This window comes from Leptosomus discolor, chromosome 12 (assembly GCF_034619465.1).
Source record: "Leptosomus discolor isolate bLepDis1 chromosome 12, bLepDis1.hap2, whole genome shotgun sequence".
NCBI lineage: Eukaryota > Metazoa > Chordata > Aves > Leptosomiformes > Leptosomidae > Leptosomus > Leptosomus discolor.
Genome location: NC_141402.1, coordinates 21138730 through 21155835, shown reverse-complemented (window position 1 = coordinate 21155835; position 17106 = coordinate 21138730). Strand labels below are relative to the sequence as shown.

General features: G+C 40.5%; 1 protein-coding gene across 2 annotated transcripts in view; it reads right to left on the bottom strand.

The window, feature by feature from the left end:
- Positions 1–17106, bottom strand: part of PPFIBP2 (PPFIB scaffold protein 2) — an 84058-nt gene that overhangs the window by 197 nt on the left and 66755 nt on the right. The window contains exons 13-29 of one of the 2 annotated variants that reach the window (XM_086471929.1): positions 15458–15555; positions 15199–15263; positions 14874–14942; positions 14383–14443; positions 12499–12540; positions 10388–10529; positions 8767–8799; positions 8064–8202; positions 7257–7385; positions 6534–6684; positions 6252–6363; positions 5661–5749; positions 4586–4708; positions 3781–3906; positions 2767–2955; positions 2193–2363; positions 546–611 (exon numbers count right to left, since the gene is read on the bottom strand). In XM_086471929.1, the coding sequence (XP_086328055.1) occupies positions 546–611; positions 2193–2363; positions 2767–2955; positions 3781–3906; positions 4586–4708; positions 5661–5749; positions 6252–6363; positions 6534–6684; positions 7257–7385; positions 8064–8202; positions 8767–8799; positions 10388–10529; positions 12499–12540; positions 14383–14443; positions 14874–14942; positions 15199–15263; positions 15458–15555 (1805 nt within the window). Of the gene's footprint in view, positions 1–545; positions 612–2174; positions 2364–2766; positions 2956–3780; positions 3907–4585; positions 4709–5660; positions 5750–6251; positions 6364–6533; positions 6685–7256; positions 7386–8063; positions 8203–8766; positions 8800–10387; positions 10530–12498; positions 12541–14382; positions 14444–14873; positions 14943–15198; positions 15264–15457; positions 15556–17106 lie in introns of those variants that run through there. The other variant, XM_086471930.1, reaches the window with a different exon arrangement.

Below are 17106 nucleotides of genomic sequence, written 5' to 3'. Positions count from 1 at the left end.
TCTTGAATGCAGCTTTAAACGAACTATTATTTGCTTGAGGAAGTTCTCACAGAGGTTTGTGTGGGACATGCGACTCAACTACGTTATGTAATTCTTCGTTATACCTTTCAGTCAACTTTTTTTTTTTTAAAAAAAAATCATTTGCTATGGAGTCAGGAATTAATAGTGAGTTATTGTTTTTGTTTTCCGTGGAGTTTTAGCTCATGTCAATTTTCAAGCCTGTACCTCTTTGCTAGACTTTGCTATGACTGAGGCATTTGATGGTGCTGAGTTGCAAAATCTTTGAAGAATGGTTTTCATTTAAGGAGATGAATATCTGTCATTGGGTCACAGAGATACAGTTTGTGAAAACTTAAAATAGGCCTAAACGAAACCATTTCTGGTGCGATTTAAAAGCAGGGTTTTTTGGACTGCAAAAGTGCAATGAGGATATTTAACAAGAATAGTGACCCTCTTACTCTTAACTACCACCAGCAATGACTGACTTTCACTGAATTCTAGCAGAATACATTTGTGATTAAAACAAGAGTGAAATCAGTACCTACCGTAAGATGGCTTATGCCTTGGGAAAGAGCCCCTATTTGCATTACTGTTCCTTCTGAATGTTCCATCTGTAAAAGTATTCAGGAACTAATTCAAATCAGACAGTAGGTGCAGTTTTATTCACTCTACATGCATCTTTGGGAGGTGTCTGTGCCTGGACAAACAAGGTTGTGACAAGTTTAAAAGCTCCGATTTCTGCACAGTAACAAAAATGCCTCCATGCTGTAAGGTACGTGAAAAGGCATTTAACGATAGGAAGAGTGAATCCTGATGAAGATTGATTGAGTCCATGAAACCTGAGCTGTAATTCACACAAGAAAAGAAAAAGCTTAACTGGAAGTATCAATGAAGAGTAGTATTTTCCAGATGCTGTAACACTTACTATACTTCTGGTAGTTTTCTTTTGCAGGCAAGAGGTAGGAGTCCTTCATGACAGTCCTACCCATTTTTCTATAAAAAAGTTATCAGTTCTAGGGCATTGGGACTTCACTGCATGACCACATGCTCAGAAGTCATGCTTAACTGAAAGACTATGCTGCTAGAGAGAAATCAGTATTGTTGTAATGCTTGCAGAACTGCCTGGCGTAAGCTCTTGGCTCAACGTCAATGCATTCACTGGCAGCTCTTAACCGCGCAAGTGGACATCCTCACTGAATTACCATCGGGATTTGGTATGGTGCCTCCTTGGGAACAGTTCTGTGTTCCACTAAGGTGTACACTGAAAAAGACAATGGTTAGGTAACGAACACAAATGAGATGTTAGATGCAGTAAACCATGCAAATGAAAAAATTCCTTTCGGTTAGTCTTTTTGATTTTGCGACCCTTCTCTTATCAAGCTTAAAATATTTTCCTCTCACTTAAGGTCACTGGAGATAGGACAGTTCACCCCAGCTGCCTCCGCCTCGCTCTTGTGTGTTGCCAGAGTTCACACAAGTCTCCAGGAGCTCCATTTTTCAGGGTTTACATCCCTTTACACAACAGCAAAGTTGAAAAAATTTGATGGTTTTTAGTCTTCATCATTTGTCTGTATGATGTCTAGGCAGTTTCATTCACAAGTTCACTACTGCATAACACAAGTGAATTATTTAAGTACTGGTTTATTAGTAATCTTGTTCATTGCTGTCACATATACCATCTAAGTGTAACTACTCCCCACTGTACAGCATGAAAGAAAAATTCAGTTGGATTCTTTGATCAATGTCTGTTAAAAATATACGATCCAGTTGTACTTTGACCTATAACTTGACAGCTTTGTACAAATTAGTCCAAATAAATTTATTACATTAAAAACCACCCATAAAGATAACGAAAGAAGTAGTGTGCCATACTGAGATTATGAAAGTTAGAAGTAAAAAAGTTTTGTATTTACTGTAACCACCACCTTAATTGTCAAAATACATCGATCTTCATAGTGTAAAGGTGTTAGATTCCTGAAAAAGGGCTTGAAGATGGATGAATTTATTATGATGTTGATTAAAAACAACTGACATTCTTAGTACAGAACTCGTTCTAGAGTTCGTAGCCAATCCTTCTCCATGAGTTCATGCGGATGGAGCAAACCCGTTGTTACATGCTAACACGTGGTTATGTGCAAGCTGTGGAATGCATGGGGAGGATGACATGAGTGGCGTCAGGCTGTCTGTCCCACCTGATCCAGTTCCCGGTCAGTGAATGGACTCAGTCCTTTGTATCCGCCGTAGTTCTTCTGAGTACCGTTCGTAGCAGCTGGATTTGCATCCATGGGACAGATGTAGTCTGTCGATTCATCAAATTTCTTTTTCCTTAAGTTTCCAAAATGTGAAAATCCAAGTTTCTTTGGCTAAAATAAGAAGACAACAAAACAGGTTTATAAGTAAGAAAAGTAAGGTTGTCCTTTAAACACTCAAAATCCTCTCCTTTTTGATTTACTGCTCTACCCTCGTCCTTCAAGTACATAGATTCTGAACTAAATTAATTGTTCTCAAATTAGGAGCTACAGTTGATGTTAAATACGGTCAGAGGGTGTTCCTTCTGAGACAAGGCAGAAGGGATTGCATGCTTATTTCAGAAGCTGATTTAAACAGCTACAAATTAAGTATTTTGGCATCTGGAGTTAAGGAAAATATAACGCTCCTTCTAGAACTGACCTCCTCCTGCCCATGTTTGTCCCTTACTGCCTTTATAAAACAGGGGAGGGGAAGTGTGAAATTCTGAAATACCTCCTTTTTGAAAGCAGAACTTACCCGAACTTTGGCAGTGGTGGTCAGAGGTGTGTATGCTGCTGACTCCATTATTTCTCTCTTTTCTTGTTGTGCCTCTGGTCCAATTAATACGTTAAAATTGGTTGTTAGGTGGCGCCGCAGTAGGGTCTTTTGAGGCGGAATATTCAGCAGTATTGCCAGCGTGTCACCATTGAAGCGAGGTTCGAGAATCTATTAAAAAATGGCAGAATATTTAGTTTAATATGGTTAAATATTTGCAATAGTAAACCATTACAGTGCTTATCAAGAATTCCTCATTCTTACTAAGCTATCTATCTACATTAGACTTGTGGCTAACTTACTCATGATACGGTACTCGCTAGAGTTTGAATGGAAAATAGATGAAAACAGGCACTAAGTGCAGAGCGTGATCAGGCAAATACGTATTTATATTTAGCATCAAGCCTTCTGTTTGGATTGAACAAGTTTGTTTTCAGAATTTTCGGCTCTACTTGGAGTATAAACTTAATCTTAGCACAATTTTTTCTATTTTATTTTGCAAAAATTCTACAGCACTAGAATCAGGTATTTCAGAACTCTGACTTTACTAAGCTGCAAATAGTTCTGAATGTTTTGAATTAAAAAAAAATCTCCTTCCTGACTGCTGGCAAGACTGCCGGGAGTTCACGACAGTTATTTACTGTGGCTTAGAATTCTATTAAAACCACTCAAAGAAACACTTTATGCCTTATCAATTTTTCCTACTTTTCCCCAGTACAGTTTGGTTTTGGGGGTTTTTATGTACTGCTGTTAAACACTCATGCATGGCTCAGCTTTGGTTATAAAAAATGTTTTAGCAGTTCCTTTTTTGTTTTCCTTTGTAAAATTAAGATGCTTGGATCAGATGAAGAGGCTCTTCAGAAGGCCTGATCATGCTGTCATACTGCAGCGGTATTTGTTTCCTCCTGCTTGACAAACAGCAGATCAAAGATGCTTTATATTACAGTCTGTCAGTTTTCAGTAGATACGCAGTAAGATGTTAAAACAAATTCTTACAATCAGGCCACCGTGCACTCCGCTTCCTCGAAGGTTTGGTGCGTATTCTGCCAGGTCAACCGACCTGAGCCATTCCATCACTCTGTGGTTGGACCACTGCACTACTTCAGAAGGCGAAACGTTGTTCTGTTGAAGTAACCAGAAAAGATGATGACGCTATAGCCTGCACTGTCACTGCATGGTCACAACAGGTATCCTCAGTCCAGATAAACACTCGTTCCTCTAATAGAGCAGTGTTTTCTCCCTGATTCTAAGATACCGTTTCTGCTGAAGGCCTTTTCAAGCATCCTCTGATGAGATGGCGCAGTCTAGTACAGACAAAACCCCACACATCACATCAGCAGTCTAACAGCAGAGGTTACAGATGCTAGGTGTAAAAAAGGGCGCGTTTTGAGAACAGTATTATTGTCAGTCTTTAATACTAAGAGAATAAGCTGTGCTGACCAGGTAAGGCAAAAACCTTACAGCCTTTGAGAGTTAAAAAGTTAGGACAGGCAAAGAAAAAACATTCCAAATTCTTCTCTTGGAAGCTGAATTAACTTCTTTAAGCTAAGCAAATAATTTCTAAAGGGAAGTGCATGAGATTCAACTAATAAGTGGTTCAGGCACTTAAGGACTGAGTAGATTTTTGTTATCAGCGAGTACATGTTACATTCCAGGGCTGGAAAGCAGCGTAACTACTGCTTTGGACACACCGCCCTGGTAGCAGTGAGTCTATTGTATCACGGTGCACTGCTGGCTTTGTCCCCTTTGGCTGGAATCTGGTAACTGGTGCTTAAATTAATTTATTTAAACGTACTTTTACCTCCTCAACTGGTCTCCTGCGTAGACAGTGGGGGTTAAAACTGTTGACATGCAGCACATGAATGGCACATTTAATACTCAGATGATGCAGCTGACTGGTGACTTTCAGAAAGAGGAGGTCATTCTGTAAAGGAGAGCGCCTTGTAAGTGGCACAGAATACACACCAAAACAGGTACTTTCCCCAAGAAGAAAGATTTTAAGCTTGCTGTGTAGTTTTATACAAACCACAGTAACTGTGGTTTAGGTAAAGTAAGTTTCTATTTTAAGGTTTTTAGGGTGGGGGTTTTTGTTGTTCTTCTTGTTTGTTTTTTGTTGTGTGGTGGTGGTGGTGGTTTTTTTTTTTTTTAGACATTGCACCATAGCAAGACCTGGCTAAAGAATGAAGGAGAGCTTGTAGCCAATTAAGTGAAATCCAGGCTCATGGATAGTTTTAAAATATTTGTACTGTTTCTGATCTGGCTGAGATCCTGTTGTGGGTGGGGCCAGTGCAGCTAGCAACACACCTGACCATGGAACGGCAGCGACCATGCTCCTGTAACAAAGGCTCCTCAAGCAGCATAGATAAGGCTGTACTTTTGATAACAGCTAAATTGGCATTTTTTTCATAGCACAGTTAACAAAAACAAATACTTAATTATCTGAACCTAGGCAGGGAAACTGCAAGAAAACACCATGGCTCTGTGTAGTGCATGGTTTGCTGCTAATGTGGTCAGAGCTGTACAAATTACTGGATTTGCTGCTTATCTTTAGTTTACTGAATATTGTTGCTAACTTGGTGTGGAGAACCACACACTCCAGAAGCTGCACGTAAAACAGCTCATTTTACCTTTAATTGTGGTGTGCTCCATGGTATTGAAAGGAAAGTCTGCAGAAGTTAGCTCTAACATACCCTGCAACTTATTTGATCTACCTTAGGAATAGTATCATGGACTAGACAACACGAATGAGTTACTACAGGCAATATTTGTCTTGCAAAAAATTCTTTAACTGCTCACATTCAGAGGAAAACTGTAAAAGTCTTTGCTCATTCTGAAGTTAAATTTGGTTAAACTGAGGAAAAAGGGGTTTAGCTTACCACAGTTAAGTACTGCAACATTCTCCCATCAACTCTGGACTCATGAAACTGGTCTTTGTACTGAGGCAAACCAATATCATCAAGCCATCCTGCAGATGCAAGAACAAGGGAGTGCCCAAATCCAGATCAGTGACAATGAAGCCCTTCACCCCTTCTTGTCTAGGCTGGCTGCTTCTGAGGCATTCAGGTAGCTCGTTCTACCCAGTCACCTTTCAAAGGACAGCCTCTTACCAGAAGCCTAAAAGCAATTCCCACCAAACAGCTTTGTCAGTGATACCCCTGGGATATTTTACTAACAGTGTGTGACTGAGCACATACCTTCTGCAGCGTAACGTAGCTCTGGCTAGCCTGAGCCCCCCACCCTTCCTTCCCTGCAACCTGAATGACAGAGTTCCCCATGGGAGATCATACCGTACAGCTGTGTATTGGGGTGTCAGGAAGAACACAGAAGTCCTCATTCTACTATATTGAAACTTAGTGCTCTTACAAAGACGTTTAGTAACTGCTTAAACGAACATGTATCAGGCAGCCCATCCATAGGGGTGGGGGAAATTCCTTTCCAAACAGTTCCATGACAGTTCAAGCACTTACGTGTCACCCAGATGTGATCAAGTTGTGCAGACTTCTCATCCTGTTTTGCATTTATTGATTTAATGGCCAAAACTAATTTCTTCCTGTGCAGTGGATGCTTTATTCCCATTTCCTGCAACAGCAACCATTAACAAACAGTTTACCTTGTCTCTGGCTCTTTTCACCTCGTTAGGTATCTACAAAAATTGGTACTGCATGTTTCAGAAAGATAGTCCTGCCAATTCCGCTGTACAGAATCAGCATAGGTATGGCTGCTTGAGAGAAACAGTTCCAGGTTATTACCTTTTCCATGTCCTGAGGTGTCGCAGTTAACAGCGTATGGCCTGAAGTCACCCACTGCCGTGCAAAAATGACGTACTGGCCGAGACCAAAGTCCTCAAGCCAGTTACAAACTCTTTCAGTGCTCCACTGAGCAAATGGAGCATTGTAGTCACTGAAAAGTACAAAAAATGTTTGAAAAATCTTAAAGGAAAGAATGATGGTTATTAGCAGAAAGCTCACTGTGTGCCAGAGGCAGTAACACAGTGTATGTGCTAGCGTGCTGTGTGCTGTGCGCAGTAAGAGCTGAGCGCCCTTCTCGCAGCGAGTGCTGTGGTACCAGGGGCCTGTCCAGTTGGCTGCCCAGCCTCAATGTGTGAGCAGCTGGGGGCAGGGGGGTGCCTAAGAATTTCCCATTTTCTATTTGAAAAGACGAAAACGGGACTTGCTTATCACTTTGCAGATATTCCTATAGGCGATGACGCTAAGTTTGCTTGTTCTTTACAAGGTGACATTTTTGACACTCCAGCGAGCAGCCAGTGCTGCAACCTGCAGCTGAAGGAGCGCAGGCAGGGGAGCTACTCGGGATGCATTTTCTACCAGAGAAATTCTTTCCACGTGTTGTAGAATTCCATGTGCAATGAAGCACATTGGGAAAAAAAGTATTTACAAGAGGAGGGTTTGGCTGTTCAGCACATTTAACAACACTGCACAATACGCTGTGCCACGTAAAGAAGGAACCGTTACCTTTTCTGGCCTTTGGTTTCCTTTGATCTGGATAACCGAGGGCCAGCTGTTGCACGGAGACCACCTCTTCGAAACTCTGCCAGACCCAGATCGTCTGCAGGGAAGTTACCTGACTGAGTTCTTCTTATTCTTTCAAGACAAGAGTGCCACGACAGTACTATTAGCTTGCAACAGAGAACATTTGTTTCGTATGGAAACTAGAGTGACAACTAGAAGCTGTATCAATCTTCCTGTAAACCACAAACATCTAATTCAAGGGGTAGCTGAAGAAGTTCCAGGCAAACGCTGTCTAGACCTAACTTCTGAGCAATGCAAAAAGCTCTGCCGAGTAGCCATAACCCTTCAATCCAAATAATAATCCGCACTGGAGACCAGACTTGTAAATACCTGCTGTCCTGAAGCAGATAAAGTGAACATGGTAAAACTCAGCCCCCTGTTTTTTGTTTCTTCTGTTTTCAGTCTTTTTTTTTTTTACCTGATCCCTTCTGTAATGAACAACTTACCATAATTTTTCATAGCTAATGAAACTGTTGGCATCCTAAATTATTAGCACTACGATGACAGGAGAGTGTCTTTATTTCTTCCAACAGCCTGATGCTGGGAACACTGCCACCCATTTCGCTACACCCCTGTGCAGAGAGACCCACCCATACAATCACAGAGCTGCTTTCTCTACTTTTCCTGGATTTTACTTTATTCTTGCTGTAGATAGTGTAGCTTTTGTGGAGAAGTGGATTAATTCTCAGCTGAAACGCTTTGACAGGGAAATAAAAAAAAAAAAATAAAAAAAATTAAAAAAGACCTTACTTTCCCCAGATTTTCTTGATCCCTTTTGGACTCTTTCTATTTTCTGGAGACAATGGAGATTGTGGACTTGAATCCGTTCCCGAGGAAAGAGGGGAAAGGTCATCTGAGATTGCTGTACCATCCATGTTCTCTGTTTCTCCTGGGTTAAGAACAGTAATACAGCCACATTTCACACTAGTGAGTAACAAAGTTGTTACCTGGGAGACTAATATTTAAATGCAGAACATAGTAAAAAAGTAAAGATACCTATAAAATTGTTCTTTTATAAAAAAACCCCACATGCCCAGAGGGTAAAAAAAAAATAATGTAGCTGTACATTTGATACAAAAAAGAAAATAGTAAAACATTGGGTAAAATAGTATTATTTCAGTCATTTGTATTGATTTTAATTAATTTAAGGACTTCAGACTCTTGCCTTGCCTATTCTTAACACCATAACTCCTCCATCAAATTCAGTGGGAATTTTTCTGTTGATTTCACTGCAAACAGAATGAAACCCGGAACAGGTATCTTAAAAAGAAATCCCGTCTGAATGCCATACAGCAAAGCTGTTGCTTCATTTCAGCATTGCACTTAAGGAATTCAGTCTGGATGGCCCACTTGGTATTAGTATTTCATAGAGAAAAAAGGGAGGGAAAAAGGAAAGGAAAAAAGTAAGCAGCAAAATTCATGTTAAAAGTTGCATCTTGATCGGATACAGTACCTAGCACGGGTGCACTGACACTCCTGATGCGATCTTCAGTCATCCCAAGAAGCAGAAAGCCAGATGAAAAAGCAAAGAAGATATAAAACACCAGCAACATAAAGTTACAGGAGAGCAAAGAAGTAAGCTAAGCAGTAAAAGCAGAAACCAAAAGAAAAGAAGCAGTTACGCTGGTCATGGGAGTGAATATGCATCGGTGTGCACAAGCCCCAAGAATTCTGTGCAGGTCATCTTAAAATAGACAGGGATGATCGTTTATTTTTTGTTTGGGGTTTTCTGTAAACTGTTCTTAGACAGTTTTAAACACATTAAGCGTATACTACAGAGCTCCACAAAGCCTGCAGAGTATGTGAAATGAAGCAATGTCTAAGATTACATCAAATACCTCTGAAATACAGAATTGGAGGTGTAGTGAGTTTACTGCACGTGCAAGGAACAACCCAACCTGCATAAAAATTTCTGCTAATTCAGTGTATTTAAGGAATCATTGCTTGTTTCTAGAAAAAGAACATTTTCCTTTACAAGATCACCCAACCTTGGATAATCCTCCAGTTAAAGATGTAACAGCATGGCTCATGCATTGCCTACAATGTCACAATCACACAAAAACTTTAAAAAACCCTGAATGACCCACAACCTATTGAAATCTTGAGACCCTACAGCAGCTTTTCTGACCACAAGGCCTTAAAACAAATAAAAGCCCGTCAAACAAAACCACCCCACCATAACTTTTAAAGGCCAGGAGCACGTCAAAATCACAAGGGTATCCCGTGCCTGAGCTCCCATGGTCTTCAGGCAGATACCTGGTTCTGTGCCTCACCATAATACTTTTTGTCATTAAATCCGTGCTTAAGGCGTCACTGAAAAGAAATTAATATGAGCTTCCACACATGGCTCTGGTTGTGGAATAACAATATACTTGTATTTTCAGAATCCACTGATGTTTTTCTCCACCTGGCAAGTCAATTTTTCACTTGTGGGTCCCCACAAGCTACAGCAACCAACAGTGCTGATACTAGGATTTTTGCCTGAAACGTGCGCATTAGTGCTAGTTATGCTGTGAAGTTTCACACACTGAAAGGCAGTGGGATGGCCAGGGAGGGGTGGTTTGTGTCATTTAATGCGCTAATCTGGTGTACGTTTTTTAAAAGCATTGGCGATGTATTTGGCTGTGCGTTTTTTAAGAAAAGAGATCAGCAAGCTCAGGGGAGGAATGGAAGTGTGTCTGGAAAAAATACTGCCTATTCACATTGTCAGTATGTTTGCATGTCTGACAGTTCCAGTTTTCAGTTACGGATTTGTTGACTTTCAGAATGCTTTCCCCACAATCTCCAAAACAGTGCCTCTTCATTACTTACACTATCAATGATGTCAGCAAATTGCACCATCAAATGCAAGAGAAAAGAACGCTCGAACTTAAAGCCATCCTTTACTCTCCAGTGAGCGAATGTGGAATATTTTCTGTACATTGTTTAAAGAAAGGAACCTTCCCTAACTGAATCATGTGAACGTCACAGTCCCTTGTTCTGGCAGAGCAGCTGACATACCATGCTATGTCCCAGTCCCTCAGTTTGCCTTTTCCCCTCCTACGCAACCCTCTCAAAGAGGCGTGGATACGCACTTAGGCCCAGGACGCCGCTGTCCTCGTCGTTCATGCCACCCCCGTCTGGCGAATTGTGTGTTCCCTGCTCTCCGTTCTGTACGGGCCGAGGCAGCTTCCCCGGCAAGGTTTGATACTTGCTGCCTTTCACAAGTGGCTTACTCTGGTTATTTTAAAGAGGGAAAAAGAAAAGAAGTAAATGCAAAATCAAATCACCCATAGCATTTGCAATCCAGCACACAGTATTTTAAAAGTTGAGAAAAAGTATTTGAAGATTGTGGTCCAAGAGGACACCACCACCTCCATGTTCCTTCTTACAGATAATTCCATTTAAATCCAACAGTCACTGACAAAAGTTTTCTAGCTAAGACACAGCCTTCTCTTCCCTCATCTTCCCCACCCACTTCAGCCAGGCTGTGTATTACATTAAAATATATGTTGAGTATTATCTGGTTTGTCATAAGAATTTTTCTAGCTGTCTCCCTTTTCTCTAGGACCCTGGCACTAAGTAATAATTTGGTCCTTCCAAGGTCAGTTGTGACAGTGCCAGAAATGCATTTACTTACTCCTCAGCCCATTCTTTGCTCTGTCAATGTTTTCCCCTATTTTTCACCAGACTGTCTATGTTTCTGCCTCACAATTGTATCTTGCTGGAATTTAAGCCAAAAGTATTTGTATAACTCAAATTTTGTCAAGCATATCTGCCAACCACCATTAATAACAGTAAAAGAATCAACAACCAAGTTAGGGCACAGAAATTTAGCTTTTGTAAGAATTAAGATCCCTTTGTATAGGTAACATTACAAATGCGAGATTTTAGAAAAATAACTATAGCTAAACAGATAGATGCCAAATACACAGCTAACTATGGAATTGCCAATTCTATAATGGAACCTAAGACCCAGGTATGCTTCTGATATATGCTGGGGAAAAAAAAGCAGACACTGAGCTGTGTTTTAGGGCGAGTCTGAAGGGCTGCTGACTCTACAATTGTTGTCCCCATCAAGCTAAAATCAGAGCCTAACGTACGTTTGCCTGCAGCTATGGCAGACGTAGCATCAGTGAGGTTACTCACGCTGGAAGGACCTTCCTCCAGCAGCAAAGCCCACAGGCGGTGCTCCTCAGAGTCTCAGTGTGTTGTATTGAAAGGGAACAGGGGCGTAGGCTTTGCTAAAAATAGCATATCGCTTAATTTTCCTTGCATTTGGTTTTTCAGTGATCAGCTACTTGGGGATCTTGCCCCTTGTACAAGGGCAGATTAGAACTTGCATATAAATTTGACAGACTTGAGCCTGACAAGATACTTTTCCAGCCAAAGGATGTGTTTCAGAGAGGTACTTGTTACTGTTTTGGAAACGGCATGTTGAGACTTCTTCAATATCGAATCCAAATGCAAAGGTGCAGGAGCCATTGCTCTGGGCAAACACGTATATCCCACAGCTGTCAGAACTAGGGGTATAGAGGCTTTTCCAGAGAAGCAATGAACCTGCAACTCCAGTTGACATTAGTGGGAGTGGTGTACATGCAATGTGTGTTGGGAATAAGCTCATATTGGTAAACATTTCCGTATCAGAAAGGAGGTTGTGTAGGACAAGTCTGTACTGAAAATACAGGAAGCATGTCTAGTGCACAGAAACACACCCTACGCTCCTGTTTAGCAACCCCCTTCTAACAAAATCCTTTTAAAACATTGAAAACATTGTCTGTGACAGGATGATACATGACATACTTAATGAGATAACCACTGCTTTATCTAGTCTTATTTCAAGGCCTAGAGGGATCTTTGTTACACTATTACCGCAGTTCAGGTTCCTCAGTTCTCAACCCCTGCTCCTGTTTTGCCAACTGCAGGAGTCCATCCGGACTTGTACCAACAATTACATGAGTAGAGAAATTGCTTATTCCATTAGCACTGTATTTGCTAAAATTGACTGACTTCAGCTTCTAACCTCACGTAAAACCTTTCGGATAAAAAAACCCCAAGGATTTCCCTCTCAAATCCCTGTTCTCAGAGTTTGTCAGTACTGGAACTACGCAAACATTTTAAAAAGAAAATGAAGACAAAATGAAAACACGGGCACATCACAGCACATCACACAGATAGATGTTAAGAGAGTTTACAGTTAATATACCTCTTGTTCTACAACAGGCTGTACTGGTTTTCCATCTACATACTATGGAGTTGCAGGGAGGGTAATTTCAAAGTTTTATGGAAAAAAGCAACAGACAAATGTTAGTATTAACATACATACACAGAACATCAATTGTAGTCTTATTACTATAGTAATGCTACTTAATGCATTGACAATATATTACAAGGTCTGTTTACCTCTTCATTTCATTTCAATAAAATATTTAATACTAAATGTGTTTGTTCAAACCACTGTACAGAATTCAGGCCCTGTTTAGATTCTATTGTGATCAAAGGAATTTTTCTATTTTCAGGCTTCTGGGTGGTCCCTTTAGACTTACTTTAAGCCAGGAACAGAACAGTTGTTTAACAGTTAACACAATATGACAACAACTGACAAAATAAGAACATACACAGTACTGTATGTGTCCAGCTGAAACCACAGAGCTGTGATAGAAGTGAAGTGATAAAAATACCAGCAGGGCTAGGTCAGAGACACCAATGTGTTTTGGTTTATTACTATTGTTATTGCTGCACATAATTGGAATTTGAGTTCTGTGCAAAGCAGATAGCTCCAGTAAACAGCGCCGCTAGCACAGGTTCTCTCGGACTTAATGCAAGAAGCAAGGTCTTGTCATGCTGAGTCAGCAGAATGAGTTTTCTTGGCCTTCGTTTGGTGGTAACGAATTCACGTTTAGCCACACACTCATACGCAGGGGGAGGTCTCGGTTGGTGCACTAAGAGGCCTCATGCCTAAATCAGGGCGTACAATTTAAATGCCATGCTGAACATGGGGCTGGCCTGCCACAGCTCTCATATCCTCAGCAGTGTCTTCTTCCTCTGCGGACTCTGCTTTAACAGACGGAGCAGATTTACAGCCTGCCTCGTCATCGTATCACACAGACAAATTAAGTTTTTGAATTTAAGACAGGAAAACAATTTAAAGGTTATGAAAAGAAAACAGACCTTCATAAATTCCAAGTAGAATGAAATGTTAGTTCTGAACTGATTTGTCACATGTACAACAACGATCAAATGAGTCAACACATATTTCAAACATTCTATTTGGTCACGGTCATCTTCAGAAAATTTGAAGAACTGGAACAATCATATTACTAGCATCCATTTTAAATGGCATTACTGGGTGCGGGTAATTAGTATTAAGCCTAATTTGAGTATAGAAATGTCACTAAGAGTCTCACGAAGCACAATTACAACTGCAGAAAAATGTCAGTGTACATAATGACTAAACAAGCCTCTGTAATGTACTGAGACTTTGTGAATTGGAAAGTCTTTATTCTGGAATGAAATTGAGCCTTTGAATTAGTAACAGTGCTCCTGCTGTTTTAACTAAGGCAGCACCACTACATCTTCAGGAATGCCATTTATGCCAGAAGTCTGAGTTTGGGAGCGACACTCCTATTTCCATGCAAGCACTCAAAAAGGAATCCTATGGGGAAACACCCAGCCCCAATACTTAATTACTTTCAGGATTTGCTGCCTTAACATTTTTAGTGATTTGGAAGTTAAAATTATTTAAAACCCACTTACCTATAAACAAAATAATACTGCATTTCAACAAAATGACTCCTCATTAACATTATTTGTTGTATTTCTCTTAAATGTTTTTCTTTTCTTTCAGGTGAAAAGCTGAATTTGAGGATGTGGAGATATGGGTGTGTCAACTAGTTTGTTTATTCTAAGCTTGGCAATGGAGTAAAAAAAAAAGAACCTGAACTGTTTTATCATTGGGGCTTTTTTCCCCACATGCAATGTCAGCGGTGGTTAGGGTTACTGTATGTGAAAGAAAAAGAATATTTATATTTGTCCTTTATCTTGTATCATGATATAAAACGCCAGACATTGTGATTGCAAACAAACCAACCTTTTCCAGGGATTCACTCTGCAAGTCTTCTAAACTACTTGACTTTTTTTTCTGTGGAACCCTTAAAGTAATGACAGGCAAAACGGCAACAGTTAACACAGTATGGTTGCATATGCCACAACCGTATCATATGACAGCTATATATATCACATAATGTCTGCACATAACAGATAATTAAGAATTAGGAGATTCTTTTCTTTCAGTATATTTTTAGCCTAAAACTCATAGTATTGGGAACTGCAATAGAGGAAGTCACAAAGAGCAACAAGCCATCCTTTGATCAACAATGAAAGGCAGCACGGCGCAATGTGGTTTTAAACCTTCTATCTATTGAGGACTTTTTAGAAGCTCTTAACAAGCAAAAGGAGGCAGTAATAACTCTGTGACCAGCGTGCAACATTAAGGAATTTTAAAAACGGAAAAAGGCAGAATTACGTAAATAAGATACTGTCTGTTTGTTATACATTTCAATTAAAGTTACTCATTCTTACCTATTTATGATTTCCAAAGTTTCTTCTTGTGGAGAAGTTAAATTAGTTGAAGATACTGGAATGCTTCCACTTTAAATCAGAATAAAATATACTGTTTTAAGTACTAATAATACATATATCTTCTGATATATAAAAGTGCTAATTTTTTCCTTTGAAACCCTACACAATTAAGTATTGCAGACTCCCATGGCAAACACTGCTTTCACAACTACCCGAAAGTTCTGGCAAAGCCAAGAACAGGCAAGACAAGATGCCAACAGTTAAACAGATTAAACAATACAGACTTAGGACAATCCACATGAAAAACAAGAAACAAAGGTCTTGCCTGATTTCCATAGCTTTGTGTGGCACTGGAGAGAGCACAGCTGGGGACAGTTCTCCTGAAGAGGCCTATGTAAAACACAAGAGATTCAAGCCTGTAGCTCTAGTGCCTGATTCTGAATCTATTGTGCCCATACCGAGAGGTACAGAAATTCAGCCAGGGCCAAACCCTCATCTACATCACTTTAGCTAGTACAGAGAAACCAATACAAACAAATCATATAGACAGCAGAACTTGCTTCTAGAACGTCTTTACTAAGTACCTCCGTTTTAAATAATTCTCCTTGAGGATTATTCAAAAGATTCCACTTCCTTAAAGTTGTCTCAAGTTCCTCTTCACTGCCACCAGAGACAGAAGAGCCTGCAAGCATTAAAGATTAGTAGAAAGGGAGAGAAACAGGCCAGAAAAATAACATTTAGGACCACATCAGGCAGTCTAAATACTTCGGTTTCTAAATTCCCCTTCATCTGATGCATGTCGTTTACCAGCCTCTCCACTCCCCACCCCTCTCCTTTGGGCTCTGACTTACAAGCAAGCTGAAGTATACCAGAGCAACAAATTTACCACTTTAGTTACATGCTGTGCTCTGCTGTGAGCAGCTGAGCTGCTTATGAGGCACCTTCTGAACCACCCTAGTTCCTATTTTGATGTTCTGAGGCAAGTTCAAGCTGGTACCGTATCGCTTCACCGGTAGCGTGTGTGCTTGGCACCTCCCGCACCACACTGCAGTGCCCCAGGCTCAGCTCAAGGATCAACATGGTAAACACGCCCCAGGTTTTTTCTGGATGTCCCAGGTCTACACAAAAACCGAAATACTCCGAATTCATTATTTAGTAGGACTTTTATTCCAAAATTGCCAAGCTGCACTACTAAATCAGGGTCTGAATATTTAGTACTCTGCAAACTTTTGGAGTATTTTGGGTGAGAATTTTTTTTCTGGAGATCTCGTAAGCACAGGGTTGCAAACAGGGTGTGGAACGACTGCTATGCCATGATGGAGAAATTTAGATTGACCTTTAAGCACACTAATAATTCCTAATTTATTTGATAGAGGTGCAGCAGCTCTAGGCAGTTACCAAAAAAACCACCCAATCTTATGGTTAAGCCTTGGCACTATTAGGACAGAGATCACTTGAAAACTCATTAGACACGATCTTGGTTATCGTGCTGTTCAGCTACAAAGACTGCCGACAGACTGGATACGGACCGTTGCCCCTTTGGGCTATGAAGGGACGCTTAGGCTATGGCTGCTGGCACGCAGCCCTTCAGTTAGCACGGAGAGCTGCCTGCAGTCAGCTCCTTGACATTTTAGTCAACTGTCAGCGGCTTTTTCAAGCAGCTGCCCTACTTTAATCCAAAATAGATTTTGGTTTCTTAAGCGTATGTGCTACCTATGGCGAAGAGTCAGTCGTCTTTTGTCAACATGGTTTGTAGCTTGCCTTCAGCAGAAGTAAGAAACACTTACAATATATTGTGTTCCTGTCAAGTAATTATTTGAAACAGTTATCAGAGACAAAAGATTTCAACCCATTGATTCTACCAAAAGTTTTAAAGCAGAGATTACACTTCAAAGGGAACCTTTAAAACAAACCTCAAAAAAAAAAAACCAAAAAACAATCAATGGAGATCTTTCTGGGCAACCTAAACATGAGACTCCCACGAGTGCACGTAAGGCAACAAGCTCGTTTGGGCTGTGATAATATTGTACCCATCGCAGTATGCATCTCAGGGTGGATGATCTCAGTATGTGCCCTAGTTCCTACGCAGGGTTTGGGGTTTGCTTTTGTTTTGCTATGCTGAACATCACTGGTTTGTTACTTACACCGTGCTGAACGTCTGTACTGGCTTACGTTAACAGCATCATACTCCCTGCAGTACCAGCTCAGCAGTCCAAAGCATCATGGCTTGCTC